Source organism: Anopheles coustani, chromosome 2 (genome assembly GCF_943734705.1).
Source record: "Anopheles coustani chromosome 2, idAnoCousDA_361_x.2, whole genome shotgun sequence".
NCBI classification, from domain to species: domain Eukaryota; kingdom Metazoa; phylum Arthropoda; class Insecta; order Diptera; family Culicidae; genus Anopheles; species Anopheles coustani.
Window position 1 is genome coordinate 69426085 of NC_071289.1, and position 20174 is coordinate 69446258.

General features: G+C 45.4%; 2 protein-coding genes across 2 annotated transcripts in view; both read right to left on the reverse strand.

The window, feature by feature from the left end:
* Window positions 1-1586: 1586 nt before the first annotated feature.
* Window positions 1587-4078, reverse strand: LOC131263079 (Y-box factor homolog). The gene has a single exon (XM_058265226.1). It carries the CDS (start codon window positions 4076-4078, stop codon window positions 2870-2872), a length of 1209 nt encoding a protein of 402 aa, XP_058121209.1. The 3' UTR covers window positions 1587-2869.
* A 1196-nt stretch (window positions 4079-5274) lies between these two features.
* The window catches only part of LOC131266890 (triple functional domain protein), a 66464-nt gene continuing 51564 nt past the window's right edge, over window positions 5275-20174 (reverse strand). Inside the window, exons 8-14 of the mRNA XM_058269571.1 lie at window positions 10898-11009; window positions 10178-10824; window positions 9984-10100; window positions 9713-9902; window positions 9440-9634; window positions 9037-9246; window positions 5275-8938 (exon numbers count right to left, since the gene is read on the reverse strand). Coding sequence (XP_058125554.1) covers window positions 8708-8938; window positions 9037-9246; window positions 9440-9634; window positions 9713-9902; window positions 9984-10100; window positions 10178-10824; window positions 10898-11009 — 1702 coding nt within the window. The 3' untranslated portion in view covers window positions 5275-8707. The remainder of the gene's footprint in view (window positions 8939-9036; window positions 9247-9439; window positions 9635-9712; window positions 9903-9983; window positions 10101-10177; window positions 10825-10897; window positions 11010-20174) is intronic.

Sequence of the window (20174 nt, forward strand, 5' to 3'; positions counted from 1 at the left end):
AGGGGATTAAAAGGAAAAGAAAGCATGAACGTGACTCATCTTCGATAGAGTAAATTAGCAGCAGTCAACTAAACTTCGATCCTAAGAATAGGCCGAAAAATTAGGGGACAATGGCGATCATCACGTGGTGCATGTGATCGAAATCGCTCGCTGCCGACCACGTGATCTGCGAGGTGTGTAAGGTTAGAAAGATGGAGAGAACCTAACCACAAATCGCGAGCGATCCCTTTCCCAATAGTTTCACGCTTTTGCAGCAATTTTTCAATTGCAATTATCGTTCTCTTTTCTTTTCCCTTTGCACCGCCGGTGTTGTTGATAAGATGCTCGCTAACCTTCCCCAGCATATGTCCGCTCTGTCTCTCACTCGCACTCGGTTTGCCTTCTAAATCAACTACAGTAATTATAGACACGGAAAATCTTGGGGACTGCGCGACTGACTTCATCCACAACTTGACCCCTGGGGCTCTGGTAGCTTATTTCGTTTAAACTTTTCGCGTGTTAATTTCTAGTAAAAACCTTCACGAGGCTGCAAGTCCGCGCGGAACCACTCCTACTGGCCTAACGTTCCTTTCGCTTCCGACACCAAGACCAACGGGGGAGGGTAGTACAGCCTCGTTCCGGTTGATAAGACTGTTAGAGCTTATTGTTGCTGGTTGCAAGTAGTGTATAATAATTCCTTTTACATTCGCTACTCTTAGCGTTGCTTGTCTCTTGTTGCACGTAACTCCAAAAAACTTGCGGTTATATTACTCAATGAAACTCAAACGCACACTCAAATATTCTCCCGGGTTCCTTTTTGCTTAGTTTATTTCATGTTTTGTGTGGTTTTGCTTTCCATCTTGATCGTAAAATTCCAACATCATTGTTTTGTATTGTGTTCTCCCTGGATAAAAGTTCAAGATTTTACATTGGACATCTTGCTCCTGTGGCAACATGCGAACAGCCACTTAGAAGTCATGTATTCTTTTACGTAAATGTTTGCAAGATGGTGTAAAACGTCTCCAACGGAAGCCATCGTAAATGATTAAAGAAAAAGTTAAACCTGCTAAACTATTGTTGAAAGGTTAAAAAATGGGTTTTCCCACAACGGCCCAACCTTTCGTGTGACATTCGATCATCCCTTCTCGGTTTCAAGGGGAGAAATGATTTACATTTCAAAGTTACGAACGCGTTACGAAAGAAATAACTAATTTTGTTTGATAGTAGTGTAATGTCGTAGTTGCAGAAGTACTAGCATCATTTTATGGGGTTGATTTTCTCTTTGTTCATTTCCACCACTAAGTTCTTCTTTGTAGTGGTTTCTATCCGAAACCTTCAAACCGAGCGTCTCGGCCACACACATCGGCTCTAGACAGTTCTCCCTTTTCTAACAGGGGGAGGAGGAACACCCTGCGGTTTCATAATACCAACCGATCAAAACACCATCGGAGCACTTCAGTTCCTTTGGTCCTGTCGAATGCATCTTTGCATGGTTTCAGCAGGTGCATCATTGTTCGTCCTTTCCACAAACACAAATGGGGTCCTGTTTCTTGTTGCTGTGTTGTTTGATGCAAGCGATGTTAGCATACCCATACGCCTGGCCTGTGCGCTACTGGACTGACACTGCTGTGTCCCCTGGTGTTACTATACTTGCATTCCCTTTGGCGACTCTTTGCCCTCCAAACCCTTCACAACCCAACCTCTGCTTCTGTGTCTCTTCCCTTTCTTTGGCGTCCCCTTTTCGGGCGCGTCGAATGGCGAGATCTTTCAGGGACGCGCGCCAGCGGCAGCAGCGGCAAATCAAGTTCTTGGGGATCTCGTGCGTTCTTGATGGATGTTTACTCTCGAAATTTCAACACATGATATAGTTGTTTTCCATCTTTTCGCGTTCGCGCAAGGATTCATCATTTGCTTTCCATATAGCTATATATCTGTGTGCTGTTCCCTTTCCTACGAGTTTCTACGAATTTTTAATATTTTGTTTTCTGATCTTTACCCATACTTCTTCATAACGCCCGTTTTCACACGCTTGTTTCATTTCATTTTGTTTTATTTAATATATGAAAATGCTTCACACTTCTTCCGTTTTCCTGCATGATAGGTTTTTTTTTATAAAGGATATCGGTTCATTTCATCATATTCTTGTCGTAATCAATGCAATGTGTATTATGCTTTTGTTTTGTTTTAATCATTAGTAAATGGTATACTATCTTTCTTTTGCTATCGGTCTTCTTCTTCTTTACGCTCTCCGGGTATTCGGGTATTGATCCCGTATCCGATTTCTGTTGTTCGAGGCCTTTTGAACACACGCACCGAGCAAGGACGAACGTCGAAAACGGACGGCGTCGATATAGGATCGTTCTTAGAGCAATTGATGATGACAACGGGATCGCGATTGTGTTCCTCACTCTTTCTCTGTATCTCTAATCTAGGACACCTCTTCCTTTATCGCGCCTTTTTGACGATCTTTTCGTACGTTTAAATCTTTTAGCTGTATGTTATATGTTTCTGTCAACCACGCGGTAGTGGATCAGCTGGAAATCAACTCATTCGGAAAGAAGGATATAGTAGGCTGTACTTACACACTTCGTTTCCTCGACTTTCGCAGGGTTGAAAGGGGAACCCAATGGTGTTGAGCGGTTCCGTTGGCGCCAGTTCGATGTGCCTTGCATTCCTCGGAGTGACGGTCAGCCTGCTTTTCTTGATGTTTCCATTGTGGGAGTTCCGATTCGAGAGGGCTCGGTGCATGTTGTGCCGCGCGAAGATGATGCTGTTAGCGCGCGCTCGTTTTTCTTCTATGATGATCTTCTTCCGGTCGTGGTGATGATGATGGTGGTGGTGGTGGTCAAGAACCCACCATCTCGTGGTCGTCGTCGTCGGAACCGTTGACTTACGCCGAGCTCTCAGTGGTTGTGTTCTGGACGGCATTGTTGTTGCCGCCAACACCACCGTCGTTACGCTGGCGCGGAGCGTTGCGACCACGGCGTGGGAAGCGACCACGACCACCGACACCACGTCCCTGCATGCCACCGCCGCGACGCGGAACCATCTGCTCCTGTCCACCGCCGTTCTGCTGGTAGTCGTTCTGATAGTCCGGTCGGTATCCGCCACGGCGTGGTCCCGGTGGGCCTCCCATGCCACCACCGCGTCCTCCGCTGCGGTAGTTGCGACGGAAGAACCGGCGCGGACCGCCACCGCCACGTCCACCCTGACCACGCATGCCACCGTTGTCGTCCATCATCTGGCCCTGGTCCATGGGGCCATTATCGTTCATCACCATGTCGCGACGAGGACCGCGTGGTGGAGGGCGCGAGTAGTACGACGAGTAACCACCGCGGCCACGGGGGCGATAGCGGCGGGGTGGTTGCTGCTGCTGCTGCTGCTGTTGATGTTGCTGCTGTTGCTGCTTGACGGACTGCTGCTGATGCTGCGGTTGCTGCTGATGTTGTTGCTGCACCTGCCCATCCTGGTGCTGCTGCTGCTGCTGCTGTCCATCACCCTGACCACCGTCCTGCTGCTGGCCGTCTTTCGGAGGGCGCGATTGTCCAGGGCGGCGACCGCCGCGCTTCTGCCACCAGTGCCGGTAGCCGCGACGCTTTTCCGCTGCGTACTGGCTGCCCTTCACCGGTTCACCCTGCGGGCCAGTAACGTTGGCTGCTTCGTTGCCCTTCTCGCCGATTACCACATCAAACTCCACCTGCTCGCCGTCGCCCACCGATCGGACCGCCTTCTTCGGGTTGTTCTTCGCGATCGCCGACTGGTGGACGAAGACGTCCTCCTGCGTGTCGCCGCGGTTGATGAAGCCATATCCGCTCTTTACGTTGAACCATTTTACCACTCCCGTCACCTTGATGGCAATGATTTCTTTTTGGGGTTGGGCAGGTTGGGCGGCAGCGGCCGGTTTCTGGGATGCATCCGGGGCTGGTGGTTGTTGCACTTGCTGCTGCTGTTGGGGTGGTTGCTGCTGCTGCTGCTGCTCCGAAGTTTCCGTCTGCTGCGGCTGTTGCTGTTGTTGTTGTTGCGGAGCCGGGGCCGGAACTTGCTGTTGCTGCTGCTGTTGCGGTTGTTCGACAGCGCTCGCTGCTTGTTGGTCAGCCATTTTGCAATGTACTGTTTGCTACGCGATGCACCAACAATTAACCAACTGCGGCTGTGCTGGAGAAATCAGGGAGGGTTGGTTTTTCTTTGGCTCTGGATTTTCTGAGCGGTACACACCCGGTGGACAGTTAGAGCCCGTGCGCTCGTCGCTGGTTTGTCGAGTTTCTAGCGAACGATGGTTGCTGCGATCTGCGGTGCGGTGTGGTTAGGTTTTCCTTGCTGCTCCGGTGGTTTACTCTTTTAATGCGGAAGGTGTGTAGTAAAGGCAGACACACACGCACACAGCACCCCGTGCCTAGCTCGCGATGGACTTTTGCAGAAAGAAAAACTCGGATGTTCGTGCGCGTTTCGCGGGCCGATTTTTAAGGCTTTTGCTTACTGCTGCTGCTGCTACGATGTAGCGTTGAACGCGATAGTCATACTATTCGGGAGCGTATATTGATGGTGAAATTTTCAACGTTTTATCAGATCGCCATCTAAGAAGCACACATCACATTTTTCTCTTTTCACACCGGGTACCGCATGTCGGAAAATGTCATGATGGGGTTGCGATGAAAGTTCCGATCCGCACCCCCTTGTCGGTGGGTTCGTTCCTGACAGCGGAACGGTGGACCCATTTCCGAGAAGCCGCAATTGCCTTCCGGTTATATTCAAAAATTAATCGAATCGCGGCGCCGTTGTAAAGCATTTGATGTAGATTTAGTAAAGATTATGTACAAAATGATATCAGACGAATCAGAGGTTAGTTTTGAGGTTAAAAAACGGACTGGGGAAATATTTTGCATGTTCAATTGAAACACCACGCTTGAGCCGCCATTAGTTGCTACGCCCGACGAAGCTGTGGTTACAATCACCCCTTTTTATTTTTGTTTGGAAATACTCAACACAGATTTAAATTGATATCCGTGTTGTTAAATTATCCTTTTCTCTGAAACATCAAAGTCAAATAACTTCATTCCTTTTTTTTTGTTTATTGCCACTTGAGGTTGCACAAGTTTCCTTTATGTTGTAACAAAAAGTTAATGATTGTCCTTTCCAAACAAATTTCTAAACGATTCAAAGTAATAAGCGATAAAAAAAGGAAAATGTATAATTATAAAGTTTATGCAAATATTTTAACCATTTTATTTTAATTAAAAATTTCGGAGTGAATCAGTTTCGGACAAATCAAAAATAATTCAGATAGCGTATTTTTTATTTATCGCACAGCTTATGTATCTTCCATGCTTTGCGGGTAGTTTCAGCTTTTATTCATATTATTTTCCCGTATCATTATATCATCGTTCTCCCACTCTGTTCATCCATGTCACATTTTTTGTTTTGCTATCTCCTCTGGATTTTTCAATCTCATTTTTTCCTGTGAGCTGTGAGGATCAGTAATTACTTCTAGTCGATTTGTTGTGTATTGTTTTTCTTTTCTTCAACTTTTGCTGCTGTTATTTTGATTTGAACGCAATATACAACGATTACAAGTGCATTTATTCTCACTTTTTGATCGATTTTCCTCCTTCTTCCCGTTCCTCTCTTTATTGTGATGCAGTATAGTTATCCTATTCAATAATGCTGCCATCGATCACCGACAGTGTGTGGTCGCACTCTTTTCTAGCGCACGTGTCCTTTGAGCGCGTGTTATTTTTACATGACATACTTCTATCCATTTTCATTTGACTCCAGGGGGATCATCTCTGCTAAGGAGAGATCGAGCTCTGGTCAATCGATAGAACAGAAGGAAACAAACGAAAAAAAAAAACAACAATGCCAGCAGCAGCAAGTGTTGGAACTTTTCTTACGCCATTAAATTTAGGGTACGGTTATAAATTAAACATTATAACATATTACTATTATGTATTATCACACAAATGTTTGCTTATCCATTCTTAATTCTTGCTCGCTGCTAAAGTTGCCTACCGCGCACACACACACGGGCGCTTTCGTTTTCCTTTCATATATTTAGTTTTGATTTCGAATCGTATCGAACGTTTTGTGTGTCCGGCCATACTAGCACGGTAGTATTTGCGTACCCCAGAACTATGACACATTCTGTCCTTAGTGTGTTGCGGGCCATTTAGAATTTCAATAACATAACCACATTAAATCCGTAAAGCTGGAACGAATGCACAAGTCACGCTTCGCGTTCGGTTTCTCGTCATGAATAGCAATTGAGGGGAAAAAGGGAGATATCCCGCCGAACATATGAATACGTTCAATCTCTGGAGTCAAAGATCAAGTATAGTAGCGTGCGTACGAAACGTACGCACCAATTCGATCAGATGGCCGGATAAATGGCCGTTTAAAAGCTTAAGCACTCGCACAAAGACCGGCGTGTTAAAAATGGTTGATTGCAAACAACATCCAATGGTGGGATACATTTTTGTATGTTGGTTTAAGTATTTCCTGCACTACATGTGCGTGGATTTTGAATGTTTTCTTAGAAGAAGATACTGGACTCTCTGCTGTGCCTACCGAACGGGAGCATTACATTAAGATGTGTGCAAAATAGAAGCTAAACTAACGACCATTTATCCATAATGATAATGGAAATATTATTATGTTTTTACAACGGTAAACCTAGATAAAAAAGAAGCCGTATTCATTTTAAAACATAGAGCATAGTGATGCTAGTCGTTTCCCTTACGTTAACACGGTTAAAAGCATTGAAAATAAAGCTCGAGTTTTTTTTCTATACATAACCTACAGTCATAAAGTTAAGAGGAACCGAATCGCAAAATATTTGTTTCTTTCCCGTCCTGCTGTAATCGACCGGTTGTGTGTGGGCTATCAGCGGATTTCCTGCTTGTGGTGTTTGCTTATTCCTGATTCCAGGTTATCTTGGTTAGGCTTTGTCGATAAGAACGATTCAATTGCTCTAACTAGCTGCACTTAGGAAAGGGGACACACGGGAAGCGAAGGAACGAAAGCTTGTACTCGTTTCGTCTAGTAGAAGAAAATATCGAATTCGACAAAAGTTCGTCACTTCGATCTTGATTTGCCAATACGTCAGACACGAAAAAAAAACTATTTGTATACAAAAGCAAATGCCCACTCCCTTTCTAAAGGAGTGTCTTTTCAAGAATGCTAGCAAAACTATTCGAACTCTACCACCCGATTATGGTGCAAGATAAATCGCACGATCGATCAGGGTTGTTTTCACAATAATACGTGAATTTCTTTTCTTTGCGTACGAAACCTGAGGTGCACCAAGCCAATAATGCTGCCCCCTTCCCTGTCCCTGCCCCTGTTGTGTCGGCATCAAATTTGAGCTACTCGTGCGAATGTATACGTGCACATGTCCTGCGCTCCTACTACTGCTGTGCAATTACTAAGGGGGGGTGGAGGTGGAGAAAAAACTTCAAAATATCAAAAATATTTTGCGGTCTGCACATCTTGTTTACTTGTGTTTGTTTGTGTCTCTCAGTTCTCGTGTGACTCTTGGCTTTTGTTACGCAATTTGTCTAAGTTTTTAATTTTTCCATTATTCATCCGTGTTTCCGTTTCACTGCAACCCTAGCCGGCCTTTGAGATGGTCGATGGGCCAATGTGACGTGGCGGGGTGTTTTTTTGTATCTACTACACCGACTGGCGTCTCACTACTTCTTATGTTATAGCTGTTTTCACTTGATATCCGTCTTGTTAATAATCATATTAATAAAATATATACTTTGTTTTGTTTTGTTTTGTTTGTTTGTTTCGCTTGCTTGTTATTCGCAATCTATTCTAATATTACTGTTTGCTGTTCACCACCATCTTTCGCCCTCTCTTTCAAAAAACGTCCTGTCCTGGTTGATTCATGAGTTACGTTTCTTTGATCGTTTTAAGTAGTGTTAGTTTGTCGAAGGACGATCACTGCTTCCCGCCAGTCACTTTTGTGTTGTTGTGCGTCCCTACCCAATATTATCTACGTTTTATCGAATCTTTGCTCAAGTAGATTCTAAAGAGTAAGTTTGGTATGGTTTACTTATATCTTGTTGTTCGTTAACATAGCATATTAGCTGTCCTCTCTGCGACCGATGCTGTGTGTGTGTTTTTTGTGTTAGCAAGCGTGAAAGATGAACGTGCACGTCTTACAACTATGTGTGCTGCATTATTATTCATCCTCCTTACGCCTGGATGCTGAGTTGCCCCTCCCGGCTGATCTGATCACATTCGTCTGTATCGTGATTTGCCATAGGGTTTTCCGACCGCTGTTCATCGTCATGGACTTTATTTTGTTTATCCTTCCAATAGTTTGTGAACCGCCCGTCGTGCTCTGTTGGAGAAAGTACGCAACCACTTTCGGCTATTGGAAACAACTACGGCGAAAGGATCGTGAAGTCATATTCAACACTACTAAGGAAAGTTTCAATTTGTCGGATTGAGCCCCTCAACCCTCCTCCATCATCATCTGCTTGACTAACTGGTTTGACTATGTTATCTGCTGCATCCTTTGAATAGCTTTTGTGAATAGCTGCGCCACCTTTTCCGTTGAGGTGTAATGTTTGACACCGTTGTCTTTGTGAAGTGGATGAATGGTTGAAAACCAACCGGGTGGATTTCCAGTAAAATAAATAATACTAGTTCAACCGATAGTTCAATGGTTGGGGAAAGAGAAACAAACAAACTCCCGATTGTGTACACACCACACACACACACATTACGAATCCTTCGTTAGCTCCTTTTGATAGGCGATCGGACTGACGAGGGCCTTGAGGAAGTCGTTCTGCGTCTTCAGTATTTCGTGTATCGTGTTGAGCCAATCGTTGTGCAGCTCGACGGTCGGAGCGGTGCAAACGAAGCTCAGACTGGAACGTTGCGGATCGATTGAGCAAAGTGAGAACCGGTGGCTGGCCTGATCGGATAGATCCTGCAGCGTCATTTTGTTCACCTGAAGGACAAACGTTGTAGAGAAGGAAAGTAAATTAGGTTAAAAAAACGAACAAACGCACACAGCTAAACAGAGTCAATGTCTTTTAACCGACTCACCTGAATATGTGCCTTGTAGATGTAGTTTGGACTGGTGAACTGCGTTTTCTTTCCTACTATCTCCGCAAAGATGATGTTCTGCTCGAAGAGAAACACGTGCAGCTCCTTAGGTTTTTGTGAGTTGTACGAGTTTTTATCACTACTAGAGGCACCTTCCACACAGTACAGTGGACCGTGCAGCAGTAGCTTGCCTTGTGCTGTTATTTTACCCTGAAATAAAACAAAAAATAAGATTTCGTACTCTTGATGGGTGGTAACAGTGGAATTAAAATATTATACAAGCTATTGAAGCTTTTCACATGGCTACTATGACCATTTATAATGGCTGCTTTGACCAGTTCAATATCTTTACAATTTATCGACCACATACAATGCAGAAATGCCCTGTTCCATTTGAACCTACCTCAAACTTCTGTAACCGACCGACGTCCATCATGTCGTTGGCAGCCTTAGGAACTACTTGCATTATATGCATCGCTTCCTTCAATACTGGTAGTTCCTTGGTGAGACCGGCCCGCTGAGTATGCTTCAGGATATCTTTCAACAGCAACTCGTACTTCATTATTCTTTGGACTGGTTTGATGAGCATATCTCCTAACTGTGAGACAATATAAAATATGGAAATTGGTGATTAACTAGTACTTCCTCAAACCGCCTTATCGATGTTAATACTTACACATAGTTTATACTTTAATTTTAAGCGTAATTCATCGAAGTAACTCATATGCTCCTGCACGATGTGCTCCGAGACCGGCTTGTTCTGACAGTAGACGACGTACAAGTGGAGCTTCCGTTCGCTTCGTTTTATCAGCTCTCCGAGCTCTAATGGGTCGTGTTGACACTTTTGTAGCGACTTGAGGAAGTAACTGTTGTAGGGAAAGTTTATGCATAAGGGTTAGTAACCAAACGCGAGTTGATCCAAGTGGAAGGGAGTGCTTGGTACTTACTCTCGGTGCCACTCGTATATTGCTTCAACGTTACCGAATACCATCCGTTCCTTGCCCCCCTTGAGATCCTCCGGGATCGGTACCGTACTGGCGGGGTTGCGAATTTCCGCAATGTACCTACAATCGAGCGGGAAAGTGAAGATCAGTTGTTGATCTCTCTCTATCTGCTTTGTCCCATCACATCATGCACTCACCCGTTCACTATTTGCGAGAGATCGTTCACATACGCTTCTTCCGTCGTGATCAGTTCACGCAGTGCGTACGTTCGCTTTCGCAGAATATCCTCGATGCCCTGCTCCTCGGGTTGATTCTCGTCCGTAGCTTCCGTCTCGGAGAACTGCGGCGAAATGGCAGGTTTGGCGATCGTATGCCCACCAGCTCTACCGTTCATGGCCGACGTGCCAACCGAGATGTTGCTGCTGGTTCCATCACCCACACTCAGGCCCGCGGCCGTCATGGCACCACTTCCATTGCTTCCATCATTATCGAGATACTTAAGGCTTTCCACCTTTTGCTTGACAAACTGCTCGATCTCGGCCAGATCCGCCGTCGGCTGTGCGCCGGCTGGTTCCTCGAGTGACTTCAGCGAGAGCGCTTTCGTGATCTTATTTGCCGCACCGGTGGCATCCTCGGAGGACGACGGTACGACGGTAGCAGCGGCGGTGAGCGCGGTGGCCGTGTCCTGTATCGGTTTCATCGGTGGCGGAAGTTCGATTGCGGTCGCCTCCTCGTCCTCCGCTTCTTGCTGTACGGCGGCAGCAGCAGCGGCGGCGGCGGCAGCGGCCGCTGCAGTGGCATTCGATTGTTCCAGCTCGCTCGAAGATTTTTCCTGCTGATTGGACTGTGGTGAGAGAAAAAAAACCGGTACTTGTAAAATCTCCCCTTGACGTCAGGTTCAATGTCACACCCCTTACCTTAACCTTCTTATCGGAGCCCTTCTTGTTGACGAGTGATTTCTCCACCGGGGGTAGCTTATCCGATTTGCCGTGCGACAGTTTCCGGAACTGCGTCGGAAGCCATTTTTTCCTGCAAGAACACGAGGAAAATCGGTTAACGGTTAACCGTTTTGTTGGGAATACTTTTCAAACATATTATTTTCAAAAATTAACTTCAGACGTATGTCAAAGATCACTGGCTTTTGTTTCGTTCCATAGATTTCATTAAACAAGTCATCGATGCATATGTCACTTAATCAACTGCTAGAAGATTTTCTCCTTTTTGCTTCGTTTTTCTGTGTTCTATATGTATACATTACTATCATCGATGATAATATTAATTGTTTTATCAACCACACTGTTTCGGCAACACTTATCAAACCAATCTTTCGCTTGGAACTGCGGTTTACCCCCATGAAGCGATTATCTGACGACACAATAAATTGTTTAGTGTGGATGATTTCAAACCCACCGCGAGTTGCGCAAACGTTTGTATCTTGTTTATCTTGTTTATATGTTAATCGTATTTTTTCATAGCCTCTAACCGGTGTTATGTTTTGCAGGAAAGTTAGAAGCCCCACGTTTGTCACCCTAAGGACTTGTTTGACTGGTTGAAAGGAATGTTCGAGAAATGAAAATGAGCATTGTCCGGTTGTTTCCCATTCATCACATCATCCCCAAGCCCCGGTTATTGGCGTATTGACACGCTCGATAACACTGATAACACGTCTAGTACACAGCAATACTATATGGTCCAACCTGCGGAGTATTCCATGCATTACGAACGGGACCAATCTCCATCGGGACGTCTTCGGACGAAGTTCACTTGAACTTGGCATGACTCACGCTCACCGGATGCTTTACTTCAACGCGACCGAACGATGCCACAAAACTTACTGAAGCAAGTTCACCAAAAAATTTCCCAATAGGTTACGCGCCCAACAAACTTGCCGGCCCGTGATCACCAACACCACAAGGTTGCTTATCTTTACAAAAATTCTTCTAAATCAAATTGCTTATCAGCTTATCCACCAGCAGCAGCACTCGTGTGTTTGTGGCTCACAATCGTTCCCCGTTAAAACTTCCTTGCGCGCGAAGGAAATGACCACACTGCGTTCCTACCTGCCACCACCATCGGCAAGGTCCAGCGACCCGGGTTGGTGTAGGATTGGTTTTTCCTCCACTTCATGGTACTCCACCGAGGCGTAACTTAGCCGCTGGTCAGCACTTCCGGCGGCGCAACAGTTGAGGCAGCACGCCCGGACCTCATTCCACCACTGTAGGCAAAGCGCGGGACACGACATGACACGCTAAAGGCAACGGTATAATACCGGTCGCATGCACCAAGAGGAGTTCTCCAAGCGAGATGTCTGGCGATTCACTAACTCTTCCACCTCGCGCGTATCAGTTGAAAGATTGATACCGGAGTGGTTTGGAGATTCGATGCAACAACCACACGGTCCACGATTTGTCTCAACCACCACAAAACACCCTTCTGTCTCCTCGACGCCCCTGGGAGGGAACGGGGGGAGGGGGAAGGCGCGAAGATTCCACCCCGAATTCACACGCCAAATGATTTATTTTATTTGACGTTTGGTGAGCCGTTTGGTGTCTACCTTCGCGGAACGCACCTTAATTACTGGAGGAAGAATAAATACAGAAGAAAAAAGCAGCCCCACAAGCCTCTTCACACCGAACTGATAAAAAGCACGTAACCTTCCTTTGCCGGTGGCAAGCGGAGCGCGCTGGTCGGGTTGTGTGCGTGCCGGGTGCCAACGTCAGGGCACCTCAAACGGCGGCGATGTTTTGCTGGCGCGACTCATTCTAGTTTTCGGTAGGTTCGCGGCGCGTTCCGTCCGTCATCGATATAGGTTTTTCTAACGACGATGACGACGCCGACTAACTATTCCATTCCCACCCTCTCTTGGCAAGGGGTGCGCCTACGTCTGTCGATGCCTTGGCCAAGGCACACACTCACAAACACCGAGGGAACGGTGTGACCGCTACGGTGGCGTGCATGTTGCGGCTGTTATCTGTACGTTCGGTCGTTCGGGTCGCGCCGTATATGGAAGCGGGATAGGGTTTCTCTTGGCCGTCCGTGCGGGAGGGTGGTGGTGGTTTTGGTATGGTCGCATATTTTTCCCCTTCAATGCACGCGAAACGGCCACCCTTTTGCGCTCTGTCCTGTCCGTTCAGGACTTCAAGCAACAGCAGGGACTGTCACTCTCTCTCTCCCTCTCTCTCTTCCCTTTTTCCTAGCTGGGAACAAGCACACTTTGTTGGGTGAGGTTCATCAGAGGAAGTTTATTTTGGAGAACGTGTCTTATCAGGGTGCGTCTTGGGGTAGGAGAAGAAAAAAAACCCACCCGACACCCCTTCTTGTCGTGACAAAAAAGCGGTTCCAGTCGCTTCGTAGTTAGCGGTCGCGCGCACGCAACGCGTATTATTACTATTATTTCGCGAACATCGTTTTCTTTTCACCACCCGGGCACCACCCCCACCTACGCAAGAGCTAACAACGGATTGGCGAGGAAAATGCCATCCAGAAAGAGGACACAGTGTGGTCGTGGAAATGGTGTGTCGTGGTTGCCGTTTGCTGGCTGCTATCAAACACTCAACATCGCGTGCGGCGTCATATTGATTTGGCCACGCCATGCTGACCAACTTCTTTCTAAGCTCGGTCCGTCGTCGTCGTCGTGTATGGTTGGTGGTTCCATCCGCGTGTATACCATCCAACCCGCCCCCCATGTCATCCGCCGCATAAAGTGTGTGTGTAAATATTTATAAAATCAAAATATTTACCACAACGGTACAATCTATCCCTTCTTTCCATACCTATGCTCTTCGCGGCACGCGTACGCGTTTCCGTACGGTGAAAGCGAAATACAAAAGCGATCGTACCCGCTTCCATTCTTGAGAGCACACAACCGCATCATCCTCCGGACCGGGATGGAAAAATGGCAATGGGCGCTCGATTCCACTCCCGGATGCCAGCTGCTCGGTGCTGGTAGCTAGACGTTCCCGGTGGACCGTCGATTTGAGCCTGATGGAAACTTCCCCATTCTTCTTCTAGCTTCATTTTCCGATGGAATTCTTGTGTGTTTGTGTGTATTTTTTTTTTCGCGTCGACGTTGGAGTGGCGTCGATGGTTTGTTTACCGGTTACCACTTTATCACCGAGTGTTGACATGTGTACGTCGAACTTCGATCAACAGTTGGAGGACGCAACGTTCATGAAGAAGTTGAAGATGGTGGTGAGCGGCCAGGTGGTTTCGTCGTTCAAGGGAAAAGATTCTCTACTCTACTGCTTGGTGGTAAGATAGCAAATGCGAAAAAAAAGCTGTTAGAAGATATGTAGCACTGACACGTTTGTGCAGCTGGTGGACTCTTTTAGCCGATGCGCAAGACGACTGATAAGGATTCTCCCAGAGCATTTTGCAACTTTGTGATGGAGTGTACTTTTTTATTTCTTGCTGTTTTAGATTGCAATTTGCCAATGTTTTCTCCGTGCTATACCGGAAGTAGCGACTTATACATATTTCAGTGATCGTGTGTTTGTGCAACACTCAATTCTTTGCATATTGACCTGAAAATACACCTAAAAAGAATCATACCAAAGTAGGAAACAGTTTTTTAAATTTCAAAACATATTTACCAGTACCAGTAATGAACAGTTTTGGAAAAAAGGAAATAAAAAAGGAAAGAATATGCATTTTTTCAGTTTTACTGCAAAAGCAAAAACAAGTAAAACGATAAAGAAAACTAAACTTGCTATCAAATAACGAGAGAATCCTTATTTATACAAGAAATGATAATTTATTTTTAAAGTTTCAAAACTGGTTTATTAATTATTTGACATTTCGTTTACGAAATTCATCGATTTCATTAAACTTAATAAGAAGGATGCTGTCTTTAATTACTATTGAAGATGCTTGTTTTAAATTTTTTATATTTTTCAGAAATTTTTTCGAAATTCACATTCAATAATATTCAAAATGTTGAACGTGGCATTTCAAACTTGTCGTTATACAAGGTCAACGTATCACATTTCTCCCTTAAAATAAGCTTGCTAATTACAACTTGAAGTCTGCAGTAACACTTTTCATTGCAACTTGTTTACATCTCTTGGAATGGTTTTAATTATTTATGCTATTTTATACGGGCGTCCTTCTAAGGTTCTTCTAGGTTAATAAATCACGCGACAGAACATCCAGATTGGCTCGTCCTTCGTAGGCCACTTGGAAATCGGGGACGATTTCCACCGATAATTAAATGCGTTCTGCGCAGCAGAATGGTTTAAATATACGCGCCTTCAGCTAGAATTCATCGGAATGCTCGTTCGCTCCTATTTACCATACGGAGAAAGGTCGTGCGTAGGCGCATTCATAAGTAAATCATAAGAGACATTGGATGGAAAAATGAATCCTAAACGTTTCATCGTTGCATAAAGTTGTGCAATAGATTACCCCCGCTTTACTTGGTTCGCGCCCCATTCGGAGATTGGAAGAATTGGAAACCGGTTGCTTAAGAAGTTTTTAATTTCCTCACTCCTTTCCGCCGAGGGTATATTAAGTTGCAATATTTCATCTGCCAATGGACGGTATTAGATTCAACACGTCCGTTTCGAGGTCGTGGCCGCGTACGTCATCGTATCTGGGTGTGGATAGCAAATGAAAAATTGCTCTATTGGCATTCCAACGCAATTCCGCACTACAACTCTCATTCAACAAGTGTAATCAATTTTGTCACCATTCATTTTAAATTGGGTTAACATTTCGATGAGCTTCAGTAGCAAAAACCAAAACAAAAAAAAAAGGCTAGCAAGATATATGAGAGCGCTTACCCGGACCCAAACATTCGGGGACATTTTAGTCGGGGTGAAACTAAACACGCCATCAGACGACGTCCGTAAATAATACACCAGAGAAGCAGTACAACATTAGCTATCCTTGGCCGGTGGCCAAGGCAGTTTTGTCACCAAAAAATGATTTTTTCCGTTCTGCCTTGGGATGAGTCGCAGCAGCAATATTGGCATCGAATGTATGCGACTTGTCCTTTTTGTTGTTGCTGCTGTGCGTCCTGGTGATCATTCGAGCAAATTATTCGGACGGTTACCCATCCTCGTGACCGGGGTGGGAGGGGGACATCCATCTCTTAATTAACGTAAATCGACAAGGTTGTCGTTCGAAAGTGCATCTGACATTGCGCTGAAAGTGCAGTTGAAAGAACGCCCAAGCGGAAAAACGGCCAGTATTTTGAGCGGTTGCAACATGAGGGGGGGATGGTTGCCGATCGAACGGTTACATCGGTCGATGGTAACCACCATAGGAGGACACAGATGATGCCTTCGGAGCCACCGTATGGAAAGTGATAATTGGCAGCTTACGTTACGTAAGGAAATCTAGCTGAAATCACACTGTTATGTCAATTATTTTTATCTTCAATTGTTGAGTACTTCCCGTCCCGACCGGGTGGTGGGGTTTCCCCGACACCGTCCAGCTGCATGGAGATAAAACTATCGTTAGAACGGTTTAGAACCTACGGTCGGGGGATTTACTTCCATCCCGGATAGGACAATTACTCTATCAATTGGGAGTACACGGCGGATAAACCCGGTTTGGATATGATCGTGTTTATGCAACAAACAAACGAACGCAGAGGGCATATCAATTCGATCTCACGTGTTTCACCACCCCACCTTTCACGTGTACTCACTCCCTCTTGTGGTTTGACTTCCAACCGACCTGATCCGGAGGAATTGATAAGTCGATGATGATTTACATAAAAGCGGGATACAATACTTTTGTTTCACTCTCTCCATGTGTTCTTATGCCCCGGGGGGTGGGGAGGGGAAAAACGATCACGCTGTAACCTACCTGACGCACACGTTTCCCGCGCACAGTTTATCTTTGTACTGATAAAGTAACGCCATTTTCACCGCTGCACCACCCCACATGGCGAATGTCGTCACACCGCAGGCTTGTGTCACCGAAAAAAGGGGCGATAAAAACGCGTCGAGAGTTTGGAGGCTTTGGCTGTTTTCCCTCCGCGGGATTAACGGGCACGAATATCACAACACCGTAACACGCTGGGTGACCGCAATAATCCGTAGTCGACGTTCGGCGCAGTTTGGAGTACACGTAACCAACTTAGTCAAGGGCAGCAAGCGTCACTGGCAGGAAAACGGGTTTGGTGTAATAAACCACAAACACACAATCACCGCCCTCGCTTGAGGACAAAATAAATGTCACTTTTTTTTTTTTTGTGTGTCTCCCAAAGTCCCTCTATCACTCGAAGTGCACGTCGCGAATGTTTATTAAATTGTCTGCGGGTTTATCAGGCCTGTGTTCGGTCGGGTCCCGATTGGTGACCTCAGCTTATCGGACATGACTGGCGCGCGCTTCACTGCTGGTGTTTGATGATGAACCAACCAATTATGGCACTCATTAATGCGCGCCCGATCACTGAATGCTTTTATTTTGAGGGGGGGCGAATCAAGAAAAATAACACAATAACAGTTTTCCGAAAGTAATTTTTAAATCATCGAATCACGAGTAGAAACGGTGAAAAACGCCCGATGCACTTGCGATCAAAACTACCCCCAAAGAGGAAACAATGTGACGATACTCTTCCTGGCGAGCGGTAGAACAGGCGTGTGTGTTTGCACTCGTTCGAATCCGTGCCCGAACTGAACCGTGCTGGTGGCCGAACGGTCGCGCCAACCCGACCCCGGACACGTTCGGAGAGAAGATCTGTGCTATACACATCCGACACCGCCGACGATCGAGCGGGTGGTAGGCGACTTTTGAGGTGTGAGACACAGACATAGCGCGGCCGCGGACCTTTACGAGCTTGTTTCCGTGCCGGTGCTTGTTGTTGTTGTTGTTTTAGTTGCGCGCGAGAGACCGCGATCCCAAAGGATCGTGTGTGAGTGTGTAAGTGGGGGGGAGTGGGGATTGCCAAGTCAATCCACCCAACACAGGGTGTTTCAATCCATGTGTTGTTTCCAAGTGATGGTAGATTTGTTTCTACCAACCGGGTGGAAAGTCAATCAAAGACAGGACAAAGTTTTCTTTGGAGGAAAAATGCACCGACCCGGAAGTAGGAGGGCGACAAAGAAAATTAAAAATTACCCTCATAAAGGAGCGCGGTATGCAAAGTAAAAAAAAGCAAGCGAAACATATCTCGCTGTTCATTTTTATAACCTACAAATGCGAAGAGAAAAACCAACGACAAATCTCTGTTTCGCCCTATAAATAGTGGATTAAAAATTTAAATTAGAACGCTCGGCAAATACTAAATACGTACGCGATGGCATCCGACGAACAGATGGGAGGAAAATAGAAATACAAAAAAAAAACAATATTGTATCATTTTTCCCAACCTCCCCCCCCCCTTCCGAAGCAACGTGGCCTTTTCTCGCACTCTTTTCGATTAACGCTTCCTTCCACCACAATTAACCCCAAAAAGGGGGTGATATAACGGTGGGAGGAGGACACTCTCAACGAGCGATTTAATTACCCTACCACCTCGGGTTGGCAGTGGCGTCTATGCTAATGGGCCTCTCGAAAGACCGTCCCGGTTAATATGGTGCTGATAAGGCGAGCAAGCCAATTTGCTATCGCACGTTCAGCAACGTGGAAAACTGGGTTTAAACCACGTGATTCACTTTATTGAATGGCAAAGGGGTACCGAAGAAAACTTCCAGCTCAGAGACGGTGAACTCATCTCGCGCCTGAAAACTCACTCCGTTCCACTCGAAATGGACAGTGTTAATGTTGACCGCTTCGGGGGAAAATGATTTTAACAAACAACCAATCTTCGGGGTTCTGTTTTCCGGGAAACAAACAAAAACTATGCCGATGGCGACCGTATTTTCCCCACCACCTCCCTCCGACGACGACGCACGGAGACCGATGATGATAATTGAATGCTAATTGTTGTGCTTCGGGGAGGTTGGCCGTCACTTCCACACCCCCGAAGTACTCCCCCCCCCCCCCCCCCCCCCACACCAAAGCGCCGAAAGGACTCCGTACCGTTCCATTGATGATGCAGCTTTCGATATGCTAATAGCAACACGCTGTTTCGCAAAATAATGCCAACGTCGGTTCCATGACGCACGCTTTTGCAGGAATCGTCGAAGTGGTGGTGTCTCGCGGTGTGTTTTTTCCTGCCCTCTCCGCCGCTTATTAGCGGCGGGAAAAACGGAAGGTTTTTGAATGGGGTGCTATAATTAGGCCCACCTTGACACCGAGCTGCCGTTGCCCGTTTGGTGCATCGAGATGCAGGAGGAGAGAGCGTAGACACTGCGACAGTGAGGGAGCAATCGGCCGGTTTTTCAGTGCAAAGGTTGGCAAAGGGAATCGGTAAGTGAGTAAATAGCAACGGTTTAACGAGAATTTCGTTTGCAGTTTTCCCGATGCAATAATGGCATTACTCAGCGAAGGTAAGCGTACGCACCTTGCCCACCTTTCGTAGAGGGGGGGGATGTGTTTTCATCCAGGGGAAAATGGGGCAATACGCGCATCAGTAATGGAGGGTAATTTATTTCTTTATGATATAAATTTAACTAATGGATTTTCCGTAATGAAGAATTAAAATTTTTCCTATGAAATAATATGACAACACCAGAAAGACACAGTAGAATACATGCTTGATAATGTATTTAATGTAGCAAATGTATTGGGTAATTTAAGGCTGCTCATCGAATATGAATTGCGTTTGATTTTTGGAACATTTGTGTTTTGAAAAAAAAATAAGTATTGACATTTAAATTGTTCAACGTTAACTGGAGATCATTTTACAAAATACGCCGATACGATATTAGTGTTCTTTCTAAATCAACAAAACGATTAAACCTTTATTTGAATTGTCTGATCATTTTAACTTCAACAGATTTGTAACACATCATTATGAAACGACCAACATGCTAACAGTAATTGATATTTAACCCTTTCAGGACCATAAGCTATTCAAGACTAAAATTGGCAATACAACACAATATTTTGGCTATTTGTGGTGTAAAATAAAAGAATATCACCAGAAAAACCTAGCAGCCAGTGTAGGTTTTTTTTTATAATTTCACGGGAAATATTTTTCCCTATGGACCATAACAGTAAATAAAAGACGAGTATAGTTAAGATCAGAATTTATTTTATTTGCTTTCCAATACAAATTGAATATTAAAAGTTCTCAAAAAAAAAAAATCTTAGCCATTTCTGTAAAAAAAATAATAAATTCATCAAGTCTAATAAACT

What these genes read in the sequence shown, in the direction of transcription:
- LOC131263079 (XM_058265226.1), bottom strand. Translation starts at nt 4,078, where the DNA reads ATGGCTGACCAACAAGCAGCGAGCGCTGTCGAACAACCGCAACAGCAG.